The sequence below is a fragment of the Cervus elaphus genome, chromosome X (genome assembly GCF_910594005.1).
Source record: "Cervus elaphus chromosome X, mCerEla1.1, whole genome shotgun sequence".
Taxonomy (NCBI): Eukaryota; Metazoa; Chordata; class Mammalia; order Artiodactyla; family Cervidae; genus Cervus; species Cervus elaphus.
In genome coordinates, this window is record NC_057848.1 from 153651905 (window position 1) to 153671545 (window position 19641).

General features: G+C 39.6%; 1 protein-coding gene across 2 annotated transcripts in view; it reads right to left on the reverse strand.

Annotated features, from left to right (window-relative positions):
* PHEX (phosphate regulating endopeptidase homolog X-linked) overlaps positions 1–19641 on the reverse strand; it is a 197236-nt gene that overhangs the window by 15284 nt on the left and 162311 nt on the right. For both annotated transcript variants that reach the window (XM_043897176.1, XM_043897175.1), the window contains exons 17-19: positions 11290–11344; positions 5008–5075; positions 2654–2784 (exon numbers count right to left, since the gene is read on the reverse strand). In XM_043897176.1, the coding sequence (XP_043753111.1) occupies positions 2654–2784; positions 5008–5075; positions 11290–11344 (254 nt within the window). The remainder of the gene's footprint in view (positions 1–2653; positions 2785–5007; positions 5076–11289; positions 11345–19641) is intronic.

The window sequence follows — 19641 nt, forward strand, 5'->3', positions numbered from 1 at the left end:
GAAAAAGAAGTAATAAACAATGTACATGAGATAAACAACACAGATAAAACTGTAAAATTGTATTTGAAAGCCTGAAACAAAAACCAAACAGATGGAAAGATATACCACATACTTGAACAACAGGACTATGACAGAAATGCCAATTACATACATTTAATGTGATTTAACTTAGAATCTTGGGCTTCCCAGGTGGTGCTATATGCCAATGGAGGAGACACAAGAAACGTGGGTTTGATCCTTGGGTCAGGAAGATCCCCTGGGAGGAGGGCATGGCAACCTGCTCCAGTATTTTTGTCTGGAGAATCCCATGGACAGAGGAGACTGGCGGGCTACAGTCCATAGGGTCACAAAGAGTCAGACACACAACTGAAGCAACTTAGCACACATGCACACAACTTAGAATCATAATGGGATTTTCTTGGGGAATGGGTAAAAGGATCTTGGAATTTATACAGAGGTGTAAGTGTCTGAGAATGGCCAACCATATAAAAGAACAGTGAGGGAGAGCTTATGTTGGCAGATACCAGAAAAATCCATACAGCCACAGTAAAAATGCACTGGTACAGAAATCAACAAGTAGATCAGTGGACTAGAATATATAAACCAGAAATTTATCTCAGTATATATGAGATTCTAATATTTCACAAATATTCAATTCAGTAAGAAAAAAAACATATTTTAATCAGTGATACTGGATCAATTTATCCTTTTGGAAGAAGATAAAAGTGAACTTTCATTTTAAACTCCATAGCAAAACAAGTTTCACATGCATGAATATTTAAATGCAAAATGACAAAACAATTAAAAAAAATATCCTTCCCAGAAAAGCTAGGAGACTTCATATATGATATAGAATAGAAATGCATAAACTGTTTTTTAAAAGAGGTATCTTTTGGCTCTATGGAAATATTTAAATCTTGTTTGTCAAAAAATACCATATACAAAGTACAATGGATGAGAAATATACTGAGGGGGAAATACTATAATATGAATGACAGATAAAATTTTAACATCTATAATATTTTTTAAAGTTCTCATAAATTGACAAGAAAATAATACATAAATGTTTTTCCACACATCACTGGTACAAATATGAAATATTATAACATCTTAGGAACAGTAGGAAACTATCCTATAGGGCAAAAATATATATATATACACACATAATAAGAGCATTTAGTGCAGCAGCATTTATTATGGAGGAGTAATTGGAGGCACAGTATAACCCCTCAACAAGACATTAGTCAGCTGTGTTAGATGAGGGGTCCCCAACCTCTGGGATCTAATGCCTGATGATCTGAGGTGAAGCTGATATAATAATAATAGAAACAAAGTACACAATAAATGTAATGCACATGAATCACCCCAAAACCACGTCCCCCACCCCATCCATGGAAAAACTGTCTACCTTGAAATTGGTCCCTCATGCCAAAATGGTTGGGTACCACTGTGTTAAGAGTACATTCACACCATGGACTTTTAGGCAGCCATTGAAAACAATGAAGTAAAAGCAGGTGCGTGGTGTACACACATGTGTATGCGTATGTGTGTGTGTATCTCTATGTGAGCATGGGGAAAAAGTGTATCAGGGTTATTGAGATGGATTATAGGTGGGGAAGATAAAAGTGATGGGAGGGAAAGGTGAAGGAGGTAGAGGTGAAGACAAAAAAGGAAAAGAACAATATTTCACACAGAAAAAGCATGTATAAAATCACATTTGTGTCTTTATAAGAATGCATATAAGTATATATAAGAGAAAATCAACATTTTAAAAGTTATATTTTTGCTCAAACTTCTTTATCTAAGAACTCTTAACCAATTCAGAGTTATTAATTCAAATTGTGGCATGTCAACGAGAGTTTGCTGTCTGGCTCAGGGAACTCAAACAGGGGCTCTGTATCAACCTAGAGGGGTGGGATGGGGAAGGAGATGGGAGGGAGGTCCAAAAGGGAGAGGATATATGTACACCTATGGCTGATTCATGTTGAGGTTTCACAGAAAACAGCAAAATTCTGTAAAGCAACTATCCTTCAACAAAAAATAAACAAATTCAAAAATTTTTACAAATTGTGGCATGTGTGCTCAGTCGTGTCGAACTCTTTGAGACCCCATGGACTGTAGCCCACCAGGCTCCTCTGTGCATGGAATTCTCCAGGCAAGAATACTGGAGTGGGTTGCTATTCCCTCTTTAAATTGGTGATTTCTTTTTCAATGAATTAAAGCTAAGCAGTAGTTTGGAAAGAAATCTTTTTAATGACACAGAGTTTAGATTTTTGAGAATTTTATTGTTTATCTTTGCTACACAGTTTTCTATACTAATCTGAATCTAGGAGAACAGACTAATGTTTAGGCCTATAATTCTCAAACTTTAGCTTCTATCAGAATCAACAGAGGGCTTATGAAAAGACAAAACGCTTGACTACCAGGCCCCACCCTCACACCCACTCCTACACCCCCACTCCCCAACTCCAAGATTCTGAGTCAGTAGGTCTGAATTAAGACTAAAGAATTTGTACTCCTGACAAGTTCCCCAGGGAGTTTGACACTGTTGGCCTGGGAAACACATTTTGACTACCAATGGTTGAAAGCAAGCTAGTGTCTACATGAGGAAAAATGACTCACAACATGTCCCCTTCACTGCAGTTGTACTCACATTTAGGCCAGCTTTCTTCCAATAATAGTTGCTATACTGGTTAATCATGCACTTTGTTTTTTCTTTAAACTTTTCTTCTGAATCCATAGACCACCAAGGATCCAGGTTTCCATTTTTATCATATTTTCGACCTGGCCAAAAGGAAAGTTAAAATATATTTGCATTATTTATGGAAACAAATAAATTTCTTCATCTTCCCTTTCCTTTATTTCTACAAGCCGTGAAAACACAGTCTCAGCATCAGGGACCACTCCTGGAAGCACTTCCTGCTTTCTCTCCAGTGTCACAGGTTAATTAATGGTAAAAAGTGAGGAAAGGCGAAAAAGGTCTGAGGAAGTTCTTTACTTCTAAGCAACCAAGAATACTTTAAGGTTTATCAACTTATGGCATGTACCATTCTTGACCAATCTCAGATTGTTTCTACCCACTCTGACCCCAAATATTCTCGAAATTATGAAATGAAATGGCTGCCTTCAGAAAGCCCATGGAAGGAGTCAAAGCACCGCTGCCTGTGAAATTCCAAATGATCCATAGGAACAGCCTCGGTGAGTCACTCACACCCTGAGACCACAGCCCCTGACTCAGCGCTAAAAGGATCGTGTTTCCTCCAAGTTGCCAGCAGCCAAGAGACATATAAAACCTCTCTTATGAATCATTCCACAGCCATCAGTGTAGATGGAAGGCCCATCTGTCCTGCTCTGACAAGGAAGGTTGCTCTAAAAAGAGAACTTGGAACAAGAATGGAAATCTCCAAAACACAATGGAAATAAAGATGAGTTATACATGCTTTTTTGCTACAGGTTCATTGTTCATTTTCCCTGCATCCCTCAAAAAAAAAAAAACCCTCTAGGTATATCTGGACTATCTCCTATACTCAAGGTTGTTATTGGTTTAAATTTAATTACACAGAGAACTCTTCAGTGAGCTTAGAAGAAAGTCCCCAAAGCAAAGGTGTTAAGGAAAATGACCCAGAGCTCTTCAGCAAGGCTGCAAGCCACTACCACCCCAATCCCCCCACCCCTGGAGAGCTCCGAGTCACTGTCCTTGACCCGCTAACCAAGTGATCATTAAATAGTTACTGTGCAATGCACTCTTCTAAGTATTGGTTATGGAATGAAATGCCGTCTTCAGATTCTGTCCAAAAGGCTGCCAGAAGATTCTGAGGGAGAACTATACTGAAGTTTCCCAGGGGGAAAAAAAAAAAGCCTAGAACCAAGAGACCACTACTGGCTTTTGTTTCTTAGCTAAGACTCTCCTCTCAGATAACCCAAATATAGCTCAGGGGATTCAGGTGACTCCCAGGCAGCTACATTTCAACAGGGAGGGGTGGCAAGGGGAGCAAAAAACTCTGGTGATTAAGGAAAGCTGCTGGGAGTAAAGAATTATCCAGAAGGAGAGGAACCAAAAGGGTCTCTGGCCCTGGGGTAGACATCCAGGAAAGGATGTTGGAGATCTCACAGATACGGAAGAAAGAGGTCCCTCTAAACAGTGCTGCCTTGGGCTAGGCAGTTCCTGAGTCTGCCCTGTATACCACTGTGTGCCAGGCTCGCTCTGTCCACGGAATTCTCCCGGCAAGAATACTGGAGTGGGTTGCCATTTCCTTCTCCAGGCGATCTTCCCAACCCAGGGATCGAACCCACATCTCCTGCTTGGCAGGTGGATTCTTTAACACTGAGCCACCTGGTAAGCCCAAATGAGAAAGGAGTTCTGATTAAAAATGATGACTTTCAAAGGGCAATCATTTCTTTAGTTTGTGCAATACTCTGCTCTTTTAGCTTTTATGTCATCAAGATACACACCATACTCTATATTATGCATTATCAGGAAAACACAGACTTTCTAAAAGAAATTCTGAATACATGACAGCATAGAGGAAAACAGAGATTAAACATTGCATAAGCCTTGAAATAGTGTAAAGGAATCAGTTAGCCAAGTTTCAGAGTCCTAACTGCCTGAGTCCTAACTTGGCAGGATGTATACTCATCTTCAGAGCAGAGCTCACACCTCCAGGGAGAGTATCTCAAAATGGTGAATAAAGAAAGGAAGAGAAGCTATAAAGTCATTCCTATAACTACTGTGGCAGCTACAGCAATTCAGATCTAAATGCAAAACTAATTTCATTGAAATTACAAGGTCTGTTTTAATTCTACCCCATCTCCAACAGGAACAATTATTTATTTATTGCAAGCTAATACAACAAGACATGGGGGGAAGTGTTCAATCAGCAATTATACTGCTTTGGATAATCTTCAGTCTAAGACGATGTCACTCTCCAAAGATAATAGCAACAATTAACATCCATATCATCAACATGACCATAAAAGCATCAGCTTATACATTGAATCGGTACTTACCATTATTATCAAATCCATGTGTAAATTCATGTCCAACAATTACTCCTATAGCACCATAACTCAGAGATCTATGGCATAAATATATAATTGAGTTAAAATTATAAGCATGAATGTCAGAGCATAATTCTTTTTTTTTTCAATGAAAAGCCAAGACAATCTGTTTTCTACTAACCACATCCACAAAATTGTAATAAGAAAAAAAAGTAAACACATCCTTGTCATTGAAATAGACAAAGAAACTATCATTTCTAATGGTGTCACTATGAGCATATATAAGCCTTAGTTTCTACCCAGTGAAATCAGGGATATGAAAGGGATGGTTTCTAAAGTCCCTTTCAGCCCTGAGGCTTCTGTGGGTATATATACCCACTCTAGCTGCAGTTTATATTTATAAACACCCAAAGCAGTAGCAGGTTTTGAGAAGATCCTGTCAGTAAACATACTGTTTATTTTTCATCTGTTGAAAAATCACTATAGACTTAGAAGTTAAATTGTTTTCCAAATGTAGACATAAAACAGGAATAGAGCAGAGATTAAAAGGGATCACCCTGCTTTCAAAGGTAGTCACATTCCTCTGCTTCTGTGACAGACAAATTCACAGGCGGACAGCAAAGACTATGAAGCCTGAACCAGATTTGGAAAAGGTGTTAGAGTATTTCTGTTCACCTACAAAGGCGACCGCTGACCGTTCCACACACCCTGAATGCGTGTGCCCCGCCTCCCACCAAGAGGTGATCTATTTCCTTCCCCTTGAAACTGGACGGCCCTCGGGACTTGCTGTGGCCACCAGAATGCAGTGCAAGGGGCCAGGTGTGACTTCTGGGCTGAGGCCTTACAGCTTCCATTTTTATGCCCTCTGGGAAGTCAGTTGCAATGTAAAGAAGTTGGAGTAATGAGCTGGAGATGCCAAGTGAAGCAAGTGAGAGATGCCAAACATTGAGAGACATCTAAAGGACGAGAGAAGCCCAGCCATTCGGGCCAGCCCAACCAAGGCACCAGACATGTGAGTGAAGTCATCTTAGATCCCATGGCCCCAGTCGAGCTGCTCAGCCAATACTACATGGAGCAGAAATAAGCTGTCTTGACTGAAGTACTGCCCAAACTGCAGAATCATGAGCTAACAGTGGTGGCACTTTGTTACATAGCAATAGGTAACTGAAAGAGAACATATAAATGATATATCAGGAAATCAGTAAGGGGGTTCCCTATGTATATGTCTGGGATCTTCTCTTTCAACTAAAAGTTCCCTGAAGACAAAACCCTTATCTATTTGATTGCTGCTAAATTCTCTGGATCTAGGACACGGTAAATGAGTAACAATGATTTAACTAACTGATTAACTTGACCATTTCTTGCAAGTTACTTATTTTAGTCATTCAATGTGTGCATGAGGATTACAGACAACTTTAAATCCTTGTTATAAGGATTCTTCCTGAGATTTGTAATTATACAAAAATATTTCACAGTTGCTTCCTGACATGCAACATCAAAATCACCCAGCACCAGATAGGACCTATAAGTGGAAGGAACAAGAAATTTGAAGCAACATGTTATTACAGGACATAATGATCCTTAACATGCTAATTGCTTGTCACAACTATACCCAAGGAAGTGCTGCAAGATTTAATTTTTCCCCTTGGTGGCAATTCCTTCCTTTGTTATTTCTTTCCTGCAAGGTAATTTGCATTTGAAAAAAAAATGCTTTCCTACTGTTTTTCCATCATTGCAAACCTTCATTAAAGAAGTAAGAGTAAAATGATGCATTTCAATCATAGAGCTATGAAAGCAGGGTGGGACAAACTTGTGATTCTATATAGAGCTAATTTTTGCAGCAGTAGTTCTCACTATGCAGCCTGTAACATTTCGTTTTTCCAGGACTCTTAGCTCCAAGAATAGTACTCAGCCCTCAGTCAATGCTGTTGACTGGATGAATTTAAGGGATGAACCATGGGGGCTTATAGCAACTGCTCTGCAATAAATGTCCCTTAAGAGGGACTGCTCGAATGAGCTTCCTATTCACAAAGGGTAATAGAGAATTCAGAAAATGATTGAATCATTGTAAGTTTCAGTTCTCAGTTACATAATCACAATCCTTTGGACAAGAGACAAAAAGTAAAAGTAATTTTAGATGACTAAGCCTGACAATGATAATGTTTCATAACACTAAATTTGCATCTTTCATTTTATCAATGGACATTATTTAAATTAGCATGTCATAAAAATAAATAAATAAATTCGTATGCCTTTTAAAATGTGACTGACTGGCCAGAAACAAGAAGACTCCTGCAGAGAAAATCTAGCCTTCCAAAAATAAAACGGAAAAGATGACAATTTTTCCACCTACTCAGTTTCTCTTTTGTTCTCACCACCCAATGGGTTTCACATATGCACAGGATTTGCTGTCAACAGCAAAGCAATTGTGATCTCACTCTGTCATCAAGCAAAGGCTACTCTATGCCTGACGTGGAAATTCATAAAAATCTCAGAGTTACAAGCAGCTTTAAGGTCATCTAGTTCAATTCCTTAGCAGAGGCATAGGTCCCCTCTACAAAAACCCATTCAAATGGTCCTAAGAGTTCTCTTCTTAGGCATGCCCAATAACCAGGAGCTCATCCCCTTCTGAAGCGGCCCATTCCCTCTTTGAGTAGTTCTAGATAAAACAGCGCTCCCTAGTGCTGACCTGGAATCTCTCTTCTATCTATTGGTCTGGTGTGGTGGTACAAGATGTTCTAGATGAATACCCTCTGACCTCCCCAAATTTACTAAATGATTTTGCCACCCTAACTTTCTTTCAAAAACATGAAGATGCTTATGAGGTTATCCCACAAGTACTCTCTTCTCAAGTTCTTTCAACTCTTTCTCATCTGTCATGAATTCGAGGCCAGCAATTTCCAAAACACAGGAAAAAGGGAGGAAAAATTAAACACATTTAGATAGATTTTTCTTGAAGAACTTCTTGGGAATTTCTACGCTGCTAAGTACTGTGATTCTCCAAAAGAAAGGGAAGGGAAGGACGATTCACCTCCATTACTACTTCATGGGACACACACTTTGGAATATGCTGTCCTAGGCCATTTAAAATCCTGATTTTTTTCTCTGGAAACAATTCAGCTTGTTGATATCACCACAATTAGACACAACACTCATGAGGGGGCTAAGCTGACCAGTGTGAGGAGAGAGAATAAATACCCACTCATTGGATCTGGAGGAGATCCATCTAGAAGAGATGGATATATGGGAACCCATCTCACTACACTGTGATTCCCATCTCAACAGCATCACCATATTTCCAATGCTGAGTGTCCAAAAGATGCTTAATAATTATTGAATGGATATCTTAACAGAGGATGGATGACTTCAGTGCAAAACATAGAACCCCTAGGAAAAAAAAAAATTTCTCTCGCTCAGCATAAAGGTGAACATCAACATTTCCTAAGTTTCTATGATTTTGACTTTTATATCAGAAAATCATCTCATGGACATGATAAACATATCCACTGATCAATAAATTCAAACTCCAACCTGACTATGTCCAAGTGTCCAGGCATATAACCACAATAACAGATCAGTTTAACTGCTAATGATAAGCAACATCAAAAAATTCTAGGACCCTCTTTAGTTTGAAGCAAGCTTAGCAAATATTTAGTCTGTCTTTAACTTTATGGAAATATATATAAATTTCTAATCTTAACAACACAAAAATTGATTACAAATATTTGAACACTGGTTAAAACTGTCTGAACACTGATGAAAACTGCCGACAAAGGTCTGTCTAGTCAAAACATGATTTTTCCAGTAGTCATGTATGGATGTGAGAGTTGGACCATAAAGAAAGCTGAGTGCAGAAGAATTGACGCTCTTGAACTGTAGTGTTGGCGAAGACTATTGAGAGTCTTTTGAACTGCAAGGAGATCAAACCAGTCAATCCTAAAGGAAATCAGTCTGGAATATTCATTGGAAGGACTGATGCTGAAGCTGAAGCTCCAATACTTTGGCCACCTGATGCGAAGAACTGACTCATTGGAAAAGACCCTGATGCTGGAAAAGACTGAAGGCAGGAGGAGAAGGGGATGACAGAGGACAAGATGGTTCAATGGCATCATTGACTCGATGGACATGAGTTTGAGCAAGCTCCGGGAGTTGGTGATGGACAGGGAAGTGGGGTCACAAAGAGTTGGACACGACTGAACGACTGAACTAAACTGATGAAAACTATACAGCTGAAACCTGGGATGACATGAATGGGTTTTGTCCATCCAAACTGGTCAATTTTATGTATGCTAATGACAGTGCTTCCCTATGGGAGGCTTTATTGGTGCCTGATCCTGTCCCTGAGCACTCTCTATTTTTAAGCACACCAATCTGACAGCTTCTAACTGCCAGCACCTGAAACTAGTTACCTGAGGGCTTTCTCTAGCCACCAGAGCCCTCTAGGCATATGCAGGGCAATGCCAGTGAGTTAAAACACCCAGTGGCAGCCTTCAATCAGTTGTGGAAAGTGAGTTGGAAAACAAATACCCCAGCTCCCTTGCCCCTGAGATGAAACTGTGCTGAAGCTTGTTCTACAGTTTTCCAGCAGAAATGAATTCAAGTTGCCCACAGTAATAATTGGCTTAAAAAAAAAGTGAAGGAGAATTTCCCTGGTGGCCCATTGGTTAAGAATCCACCTGCCAATGCAGGGCACATAGGTTTGACCCCTGATCCAGGAAGATCCCACAGGCTTCAGAGCAACTAAGCCCATGTGACACATCTACTGAAGCCTGTGCGCCTAGAGCCAAATACTCCACAACAAGAGAAGCCACCACAATGAGAAGCCTGTGCACCACAACTAGAGAGTATCTCCTGGTGTCTGCCACTAGAGAAAGCCCTCCTGAAGCAACGAGGAGCCAGAGTAGCCAAAAATAAATAATTTTTTAAGTGGAGGAGAAGGCAGATAAGGAGAGCCAGAATGAGATGTGGTTATGAATGCATGAATGGTCAGAGTAATGCAACTTTGCTAGTTTTGAAGATGGAGGAAGAGCGCCATGAGCCAAGGAATGTGGGCCACCTCCAGAAGCCAGAAAAGGCAAGGAAACAGACTCCTCCCTATAGCTTCCAGAAAGAAATGCTGCCCTAACAACATCTTGTGTTTAGCACAGAGAGACCCAGGTTGGAGTTCTGACCTACAGAACTGTAAGCTAATAAATTTACATTGTTTTAAGCCACTTCATTTGTGATAACTCATTATGACCATCATAGAAAATTCATCTGACACACTTAGTTGGTTTCCTTTCTTCCCTGTCCCACTTCCTCACTGCCCTGGTGGTATTTCCTGGTGTCACCTCTGAGAAGAACTACTTGCACTTGAATCCTTGTTACAGAATCTGCTTCTGGGAAAGCCCAAATAACAACATTGCCACTGTATTTCTCTTATTTACATATGTATGTGATCCTATATCTTTTTAACCTGCAGAATCATATTCAAATTGTCACCAAAATAAAAGTGACTACTAAAATCAAGACTACATTTTTCGTGCATTAAAGCATCAGCGCAAGCAAAGGCACATAATAAAAGTGGTGATATAACTGACAATGATTATTAGAATTCCCACTATGTCTGGAAGTTATGAATTACATGAGTCTACAGTCAGTTGGTATTGACGGCCTCTAAAGTGAAATCCCTAACTCCATACACTGTCCATTTCTGACCTGTTGTATAGCTACCCAGATTATGCTTCTAAAGACAAACTTCACTATCTCTACTTGCTCAAAAACATCAGTATCTTCTATTGCCTAATGTCCAGGCTCCTTACTGGAATTCAGAGCACTCCAATATCAAACATCAACCTCCTTTTCCAGACTTCCTTTCTACTATTTCCCTTCAAACAACACTTGGACTCGCCAAACTAGACTCTTTGCTATTCTAAAGGCAATCTTCTTCCCTTTTTTCACATCATTTCTTCCATTTGGAATGGGTTTAAATCCATCACCAGAAACTCAAATCCCAACAGTCCTTTAAGGTTCACGTATTTCCAGTATGCATCAATACATAAGTAAACAAATGCATAACAAATGAAAGCTCCCTGTGTACAGGTTAGCTTTCTTATCCAGTCATACAACCTGGTAACAAGCATCAGGAAACAACTAACATGATGAGAATGGGGACTAACCCATGCTGGGTTCCATGCTTTCTTTTGTTTGGTTTTGCTTTTTTTTTTTTTTTTACTTTATATTCTGTGCTCTGCCAAACATCATGTTCTTCCTTCCCTGTCAGTAACTGGTTTCTCTTATTAGTTTACTTACCGAGGATATTCTGTTCCCCAAAAGAAAGGCTTCTGGAGTTCTCCTGCTGGAAATCCTAGGAGAAAGACAAACAAACATGACTGTAAGGGATATAGAGATTGATTTGATGATAAATACCTGACTGTAGCTTTAGCCTTGGAGTTTCAAAGGCCCATCAGAAAGGTACTCCTCATGGAGCTGGGAGCCCTCAAATAGATCCAACTGCCTCTAAGATATTTATTCAACTGAGTCTGAAATCAGTGCATTCCATCAGTTTCAAGGAAACCATTTTGTGTGGATACACTATGGGCAGTAGTGCAGGCTGCTGTGAGAGGGGTTCCTTCAGACACAGCGCATGAAAGAGGCTTCCCGCTGTCCTGCAGCTTCCCCTGACACAGAAAGAGATGGGTTCATGGGTGCACAACCAGTGCAGTCACACAGGGCCCTGTGCAAAACAACCTCACATTGGATTTAACGCTCTGTTGTCACTGTCTGAAAGGCTTAACAATTTTATGTTTGAATGTGATTTTGGAAGTGGAGACCAAGGGGACAATAAAGCACGTTTGTGAGTAAAGGAGCCATGCACGACATTTCTGTCCACAGTTTCTGTTATGCTCTATTTGCACACAGCATACAAGATGCTCCCTGGAAGTACAGAACTCTGATAGACCCACAACACGTGTGAGTTCAGCAAAATTCAAAGCGAGCACAAGTTAACTATGCTACATCTAGGACTGAATAGGTGGGGGTTCTGACAGCCACAAGAGGGCTCTTTCAACTGGAACCAGAATTTGCTTTGACCACCAAAAGCAGCAGTGGCATTCTAATAACGTGAATAAGAATTCTATCTTATTAGATAAGAATTCTATCTTACTCCTGTTACTTCACTGCATTAGGCAACCACATACACCAAAATGATGACATGAAAGGGAAAGATAGGACTACCCCGGTCTTTTTCCCTTTCAGCCCTTCCTTATTCATCAGTATACCAAAGGTAGAGATTGTTGATAGAATGCACATGTAGTAAGAAATGAAATAAAACCTGCTGAATTAGTTTTATGCAGTGTTTTCACCATCCTGACAAGAAGAAAATACATACTCATGTATAAGCTGGAAAATACAAACTATAATTTTGGTGATTCCATAGCTCAAGTAAAAGTTCTTGTATCTGTATTTGTTTTGGCATTGTACAATATAAAGATGAATGGTAAAATAATGCTGATGATTTAAATTTTTAGTTTTCCTTACAACTCACAGTACCAAATAGCAGATAAAAAATACTGTGACCAGTCTACAGAATGAGAGAGCATGGAAGGAAGGCCAAAGCTTTCTATTGCAGCCCCTTGACAGCACTTTTTCCTGCTTTCTGAAAAGGAGGTCCCCGTTTCTTCATTTGGTACCGAGCCCCACAAATGATGTAGCTGGCCCGGGGTGCAGACGAGTGGGAGAAATGCCTTGCTTTGCTTTGCCACTGCAACTCACCTTTAAATTTTGTACCCTGGAGTGGATCCTAGGAGCTGCACTTACAAGTCATTACAACTGCGAATTGCAATGAATAGTAACAAAAAAAAATTAGAAAAAGATACTTTCTGCAACATCCCTGCCTGTCACAGGGCTACTGCTCAAGGCTCCTAGAGATTGAAAGCTCTTTCATGAGTTCAAAGGCTTTCTCTCCCTTCTTTTCCTCTCAACAACCTGTCTATCTCCCCTCCAAGATAGGACATTATGAGTCACGAGGGCAGGAAAGCAGGTTCTTTATTTAGAAATGAAATATTAATTTGTGCAATTCATATATATATTGTTGATATGTTCTTAATAACATCATAGTTTGCAATATCAAGGTACAAAAACCTTATTGTACAACAGAGATGGATCCAGCCCGGAGTCCTCTCTCTTCCTGCTGCTTTCACATAATGGAAACTGCATCTGACTCGAGAGGGGTGATGTCAAATAAATCTTCATAATTTCCACATTTTCTTAAATATCCTTGGCATCTTTACATCAAAATTCCATCCTCTTTTTGGTGATTACTTTTAGTAAGTCATTCTGACTTGGAGATATATATATATATATATATGCAAATATATACCACATATATATGCAAATCACAGTGTTTGTATGAAAATTCTGTCTCATATAATATATATCATCAAAAAGCAATGATCTTTGCTAATGAGAACAATGATCATAGACCAGTGTGATTTAATTATTAAATCATTATGGCTTTCCTGCTTGGTAATGTGCCCAGCTGGCAGCATTTATGTCCACTGCCAACCCCTTTTCAGGAAAGCATCTGACACCTGCCTGAGGCTCCTTTCTGCCGCCGTCGCTGTTAGAGGCCCCAGACTCACCAGCCACAGCCATCATGCTCCCCTGATCATCTGGATCTTCACAGCTTGTCAGGGCCAGGGAACCCAACACTGATCAACACAAAAATCTGATGCCCTTAGGACCGTTTAGCTGAAGTGAATGGATTAACAGTTTAAGCTGCATTTTTGGAGATGTCAACTGGCAAGAGTGACAGATCAAATTTCAACAAGGCCAAAAGTATCTTATCTCATAAAGTGAGTGAGTTCTATTGAGCAAAGGGAGAAGTGAAAAATAAATAAATGGAAATGGGATTCTTTTTCTTTTTCTCTCCCTTTTTAATAGGCTTTTCTTATCTTTTTTTGCATATTCATTTTAGCTCCTCTTCTTCCCATTTCAGCACTGCCTTGCCACCTATTTCACACTTTTCAAGATTCTTTTTCCATCTGTATATTTATGGGAGACATCCCTTACAAGGTAAATTCGTATGTGTGCATATGTATGTACACATACAGACACATACATATATGAACATGAGAGGAGAGAGGGAGGGAGAGGGAGGAAAGAGAAGTATAACTATTAGACTGGCAAAAATTAATCAATTTAATAACAGGTAATATTGGCCAGGGTGTAGGAAGCATGTTAGTGGGAGTATAAATTGTTGCGAGCATTTTGGAAAGCAATTTAGTCATCTCTTAAACCTTTAAATGCCAGTGGTTCTCCAATTTTGCCATGCATCAGAATCACCTGGAGGGCTTACTGAAATACAGATTACTGGGCCCCACCCTTAGAGTTTCGAGTCAGTAGGTCCAGAGAGGTGGTTAGGAATTTGCACCTCTAACAAGTTCCCCTGTGAGGCTGATGCTTGGGCAACCACGCTTCAAGAACCACTGCCCAATCACTGGCTCACATGCACTGCAGAGTCATGACTAAATACATTTATTGCTGCATTGCTGTAACTGAGAAAACCGTGCAACAATCTAGATGTCCAACAGGAGGGGAATGACTTGATGATATAACTATTTTATGGACTGCTGTGCAGCAAAGGAAGAGTCAAGAGGTAGATCTCCATCTTCCAGCATGGGAAACACTCTAAGAAATGCTATTGGCATAAAGCAGGGCGTAGATATAGACATGTAAATGCCATTTATATATTTAAAATAACCCTCTTATCAGTTTGTGTATATGTATGAAAATTCACAGAAAAAGTCTATAAAATACATATCGAAGTGGTCACAGTAGTCATTTATCTCTTAGAGATCACTGGGATTTGGGGTGGTAGGTGGTTAATGGGGCTTTGGACATAAATGTAATGTTTTAAATACTGATTAATCAAAGGTAATCATCTGTAATTAAAATAAACTCTTTTAGAAATAACCATGTGTGGGGATTCCCTCGTGGCTCAGTGGTGAAGAATTCACCTGCCAACGCAAGAGACACAGGTTCAATTCCTGATCCGGGAAGATTCCACGGAGCGACTAGGCCTATGTGCCACAACTATTGAGCCTGTGCTGTGGAGCCCAGGAGCCACAACTACTGAAGCCCACGTGTCCTAGAGCCTGTGCTCCACAACAAGAGGACCCATGCATCTCAACTAGAGAGTAGCCCCCTCTCACCGCAACTAGAGAAAAGCCCATGAAGCAAAGAAGACCTAACACAGCCAAAAATAAATAAACAAATTTTTTAAAAGAGAAATAAATGTATGTGTGTTATAGAAAATTCTTCCAAAGATTATCCAAAAACAGTATATAGTTTACTCAGCTTACATGGCAGCATTTTGCTCATACATTTGTAAATACCAGCAAATTTCTATTTCAAGTAAAAATACAGCTTGTAGTAAAATAATTTCAAACACTAAAATTCGGACCAAAAAAAAAAATACTGGCATTTATATGGGCTTCCCAGGTGGTACTAGTGGTAAAGAATCCTCCTGCCAATACAGGAGATACAAGAGACATGGGTTCAATCCCTGGGTCAGGAAGATCCCCTGGAGAAGGGAATGACAACCCATTCCAGTATTCTTGCCTGGAAAATTTCATCAGCAGAGGAGCCTGGCGGGCTACAGTCCATGGGGACACAAAGAGTCAGACACGGCTATGCACAAACACACATGCTATAATAACCTCATTATTTGGTAGCAAAAAATTCTCTTTCTCAAATCTACAGGTAGGAAAATCATAAGGCCTGCTTCAGACTTTCTACTTGGTCAGCCTTCCATTTTCACTGCAGTTTCTCATAACTCTATTGATGAATATTGACTAATCTAGTTGCAGTCTTAGCAAAATGGTAACAGTAAAAGGCATAGAGTACTTTTGTTTAGGACACAACTGCGAAAGAACTGATCACATTCACTGGGTCAGGTTCAACTAGTTGGCCTTTAAAGTCACAGTTATATCCTAACTCTAGCTACACCTTTCCAGGAAAAGGCAAACACCTCAACACCTCTGGGTTCCAGTATTCATTTTATTAGTATAAAATCATATTAATTAGGTTTTTTTTATTACAGGTAAATATAGAGAAAAAATTAGCCCGTTATCCTAAAGTTTAGACCCTAGAAAATAAACATATGTCCTCAGGCATAGCAAATTCAAACTATTGAGCTTTATGCAAAAACCCAAATGGACTTTTTGGCCAATCTATTATGCAGAGAGATCAAAATAAAAATTAGTAATTTCTCTTTTTTCTCTCCCCCCAACCCAGAACTTCCCACTACTATGTTTAAAACTAGCTTCAGATATTTACTCAAATGTCCCTTTCTCATTAAGGCTTTCCCTAGTGCTTTTTTAAAGGAGCCAAGTATTATCCTTTCCCCCCCCAATTGGTTTATATCTCATCATAACACCACCATCTATGGTATCTACATTTTACTTATTGTCTATAAAGTATTATCTGTCTTTCCCCAATTGGTATGCAAGCTCCGTAACAAAAGGACTTTTATTTACTTTTACCATTCTTTCACTGCAATATCTTCAGAGCTGGAACAATGCCTGGCAGGTGGTAAGCACTCAATAAATATTTGTTGAGTAAATGGAATCTGCACTTTGTGAAACTCTAAAGGGTGATGGGGATTAAACATTACCTATAAGTGGGGGTTAGCCAAAGTCTAAAACATTACACAATATTATTAATACTATCGATGTGCTACTTCTTGAAGTTTCCACATTCAACACCAGAATAGGGATATGTTCCATTGTTCAAACTCTGGTTTTTGTTTACCTTCTAGATTAGGGACTCTGTTGGTTCTATTCCCTTATATTCATAGCCAAACTAGCGTAGTTTTGAGGTTTGCATATTTTTTTCCAATAAACTCTCAATCAGAAAGTAAATATTGACAAGATAAAAAGACCTGCCCAGCTCTGTGCCAATTCCATCACCCCTATGTCCTCTCAGCCCTCCCTACCACCAAAGAATAAAAGTAGGATATTTTCCCTTTTGTGGTTAGGGCATAGGCTACAATGAAAAAAATCAGACAAAATACTGATATAGATCAGAGTCCTTTGGTCCTAACAATATTGAACAAACTTAATCTCTTTTCCCTACATTCTTTGTATGTTTTCATGTAATTGTCACATTAATTCTAAGTTCCATATCTAACATCTGTAAGTGTATGGCTCAGAAAGGTTAACATGTGGCAAGTATTTTAAAAGCATTATCCTCCAAAGTTTGGTTATTTTTAGGTGTGAAGTTTTTTTAATATATGAACAATTACAAATGGTGACTATTTTAAAAATAACTATAGTCAGACTGGCACATCATTTCCTATTGTTTCCACGTTTGGTCAGATTTAACAAGATGGGAGGCCTCCAATTTTCAGTATGCATGTGAATGACTCTTTATGACCCCATGGACTATAGCCCACTAGGCTTCTCTGTCCATGGGGTTTCTCAGGCAAGAAAACTGAGGTGGGTGCCATTTCCTCCTCCAGGGGATCTTCCTGATCCAGAGATGAAACCCATGTCTCTTGCACCTCCTGCATTGGTAGGCAGATTCTTTACCACAGCGCAACTGGGAAATCCACACACACACAAAAGAATAAATCCATTCAACTTTCAGGAACATAGATAAAACTAGGGATCATCAAACTAAGTGAAGAAAGCCAAAACCTACAAATGTCCTCAAAAAAACAACAACCCAGGGAAAGGGAAAAGGATATAACTAGAAAAAAATTCCATTTTGTAAAATCTAAAGAGGAAGGTGAATTGATACCAAAGCTCTCTAAAGTGTATGTTTAATTGAAATATTCTTTAAACTCAGTGGAGAAATACTGGATACATGGGAGTAGATACATACGTGTGTGGTGGAAAGGGGTTACCTATACACATGTGTGGGCTAATGGGTAAAAGATTTGTAAGATCAGTGGGGATCAGAGTTTTCAACAGGTCCCCAGTTATTTTGGTGCATCCTAGTTGCGACCCCCTGGATTCTCAACCCCTACTGGACATTAGAATACCTTGGGGAGGCTTTATAAAATAAACCCATGTCCCTGCCCCAGACACATCAGGTCACGATGTCTGGGATGGAGCCCTGAACGTCAGTATGCTGATGCATACTGAGCTTATAAAAGCTCCCCGGGTAATTCTAATATGCAAACAAGTACAGAAATCTCAGTTTAGGAAAAATAAGGAGCTGCTTATATTTAACTTAACTGATGTATATATGCTGCTCCTCAACACAGTGCTTGTAACATATGATTAGATATTTGCATTATAATTTCACAGACTATTCTTTCAAAACTGAAACTTTACACGGCTTATAAATTATGATTTTACAAAAGGACAAAAATAGTTTTAATTGCAACTACTTTGGAAAATCCAGGCTGAATTCTCACTCTAAGAGAGAATGACTGTTACATCTTATTCAGGATTAGTTCTCATAATCAGATAAGCCAGATACCATTCTTCTAGAAGCTAGGGGGCCATCAGTAGGAACATGGAAATTGCTGCAATTACAAAGCACTTTTGGTTATATTTTTTGCTGTAAAGGGATTTCATTGTCATCACTGCTAAGATTAATAGTGGATTTTTTTTTCAATTTGGCATCTTGCAGTAGTTTGGTGAATGCCAACCATCCCCTTTCCAGAAAATATCAAGTTCTAACAGCTGTGACTCACGTCAAGGGATTCAGCAAGATGCCTTGGCCATCTGCTGGCTTCCCGCAGGTAACCTCCTGCCACCATATCCATCAGCCTAGAACTGACAAGCAGAAAGTAGCTTCCAAAATCTGCCCTCCATCTTGAAACCTTCTCTTCTGGCCTTTCTATTCTTTTTGTGCCATAATTACCTGCAGGCTGCAACAAACAGATCCTCTTCTTATTTACCAGGGTGACCAACCGTCCCTGTTGGCCCAGGCTTGAAGGAGCTCCTAGGATGTGAGCTTCCAGTGATAAAACTGGGACAGTCCCAGGCAAACCAGGACAAGTTAGCCTCCTTACATTTACCCACCCAAGTCTGACCTCTTTTGCATTTGCTCCATTTTTATAGCTCAGCAGTTCTCAAACTTCAGCATGTAGCAGAGGTTTGATAGTTAAAATCTTCTTAAAACATATATTGCTGGGCCCATTGCCAGAGTTTCTTATTTGGGAGGTCAGGGATGGGACCAGGTAACATCCATTTATTACAAGTGATGCTGATGCTGCTGATCCAGGGGCCACGCTTTGAGAACCACTGCTCGAGTTCAACATCTGGCAGAGAAAACACAAATTTCCTCCCACAATGCAGCTCAGTATCTCGGATTCTACTCATGCTCCACCAGGTCATTTCACACACACAATTGCTATCCTAGGCATTCAAAACTGACACTATGGGTAGTGATGTTCAGTCCAGGCCTGGGAGAACAGTAGATGCCTCAACAAATGCCTGTGTGGTGTCACTGAGCCATATCTGGGTGTGACTAACATTTTCCCCTTATCAATTAGACAAAACAAAACAAAACAAACAAAAAAACACTGAGTCTCTTTATTCATCTCCTCCAGCAGTATCTTCACAATGCCTAACTCAGTAAAAGAAAACCATCTCATCTATTGTTAGTGAAGATATAAATTGGTACCACTCTTCTCCAGAGAAGTAG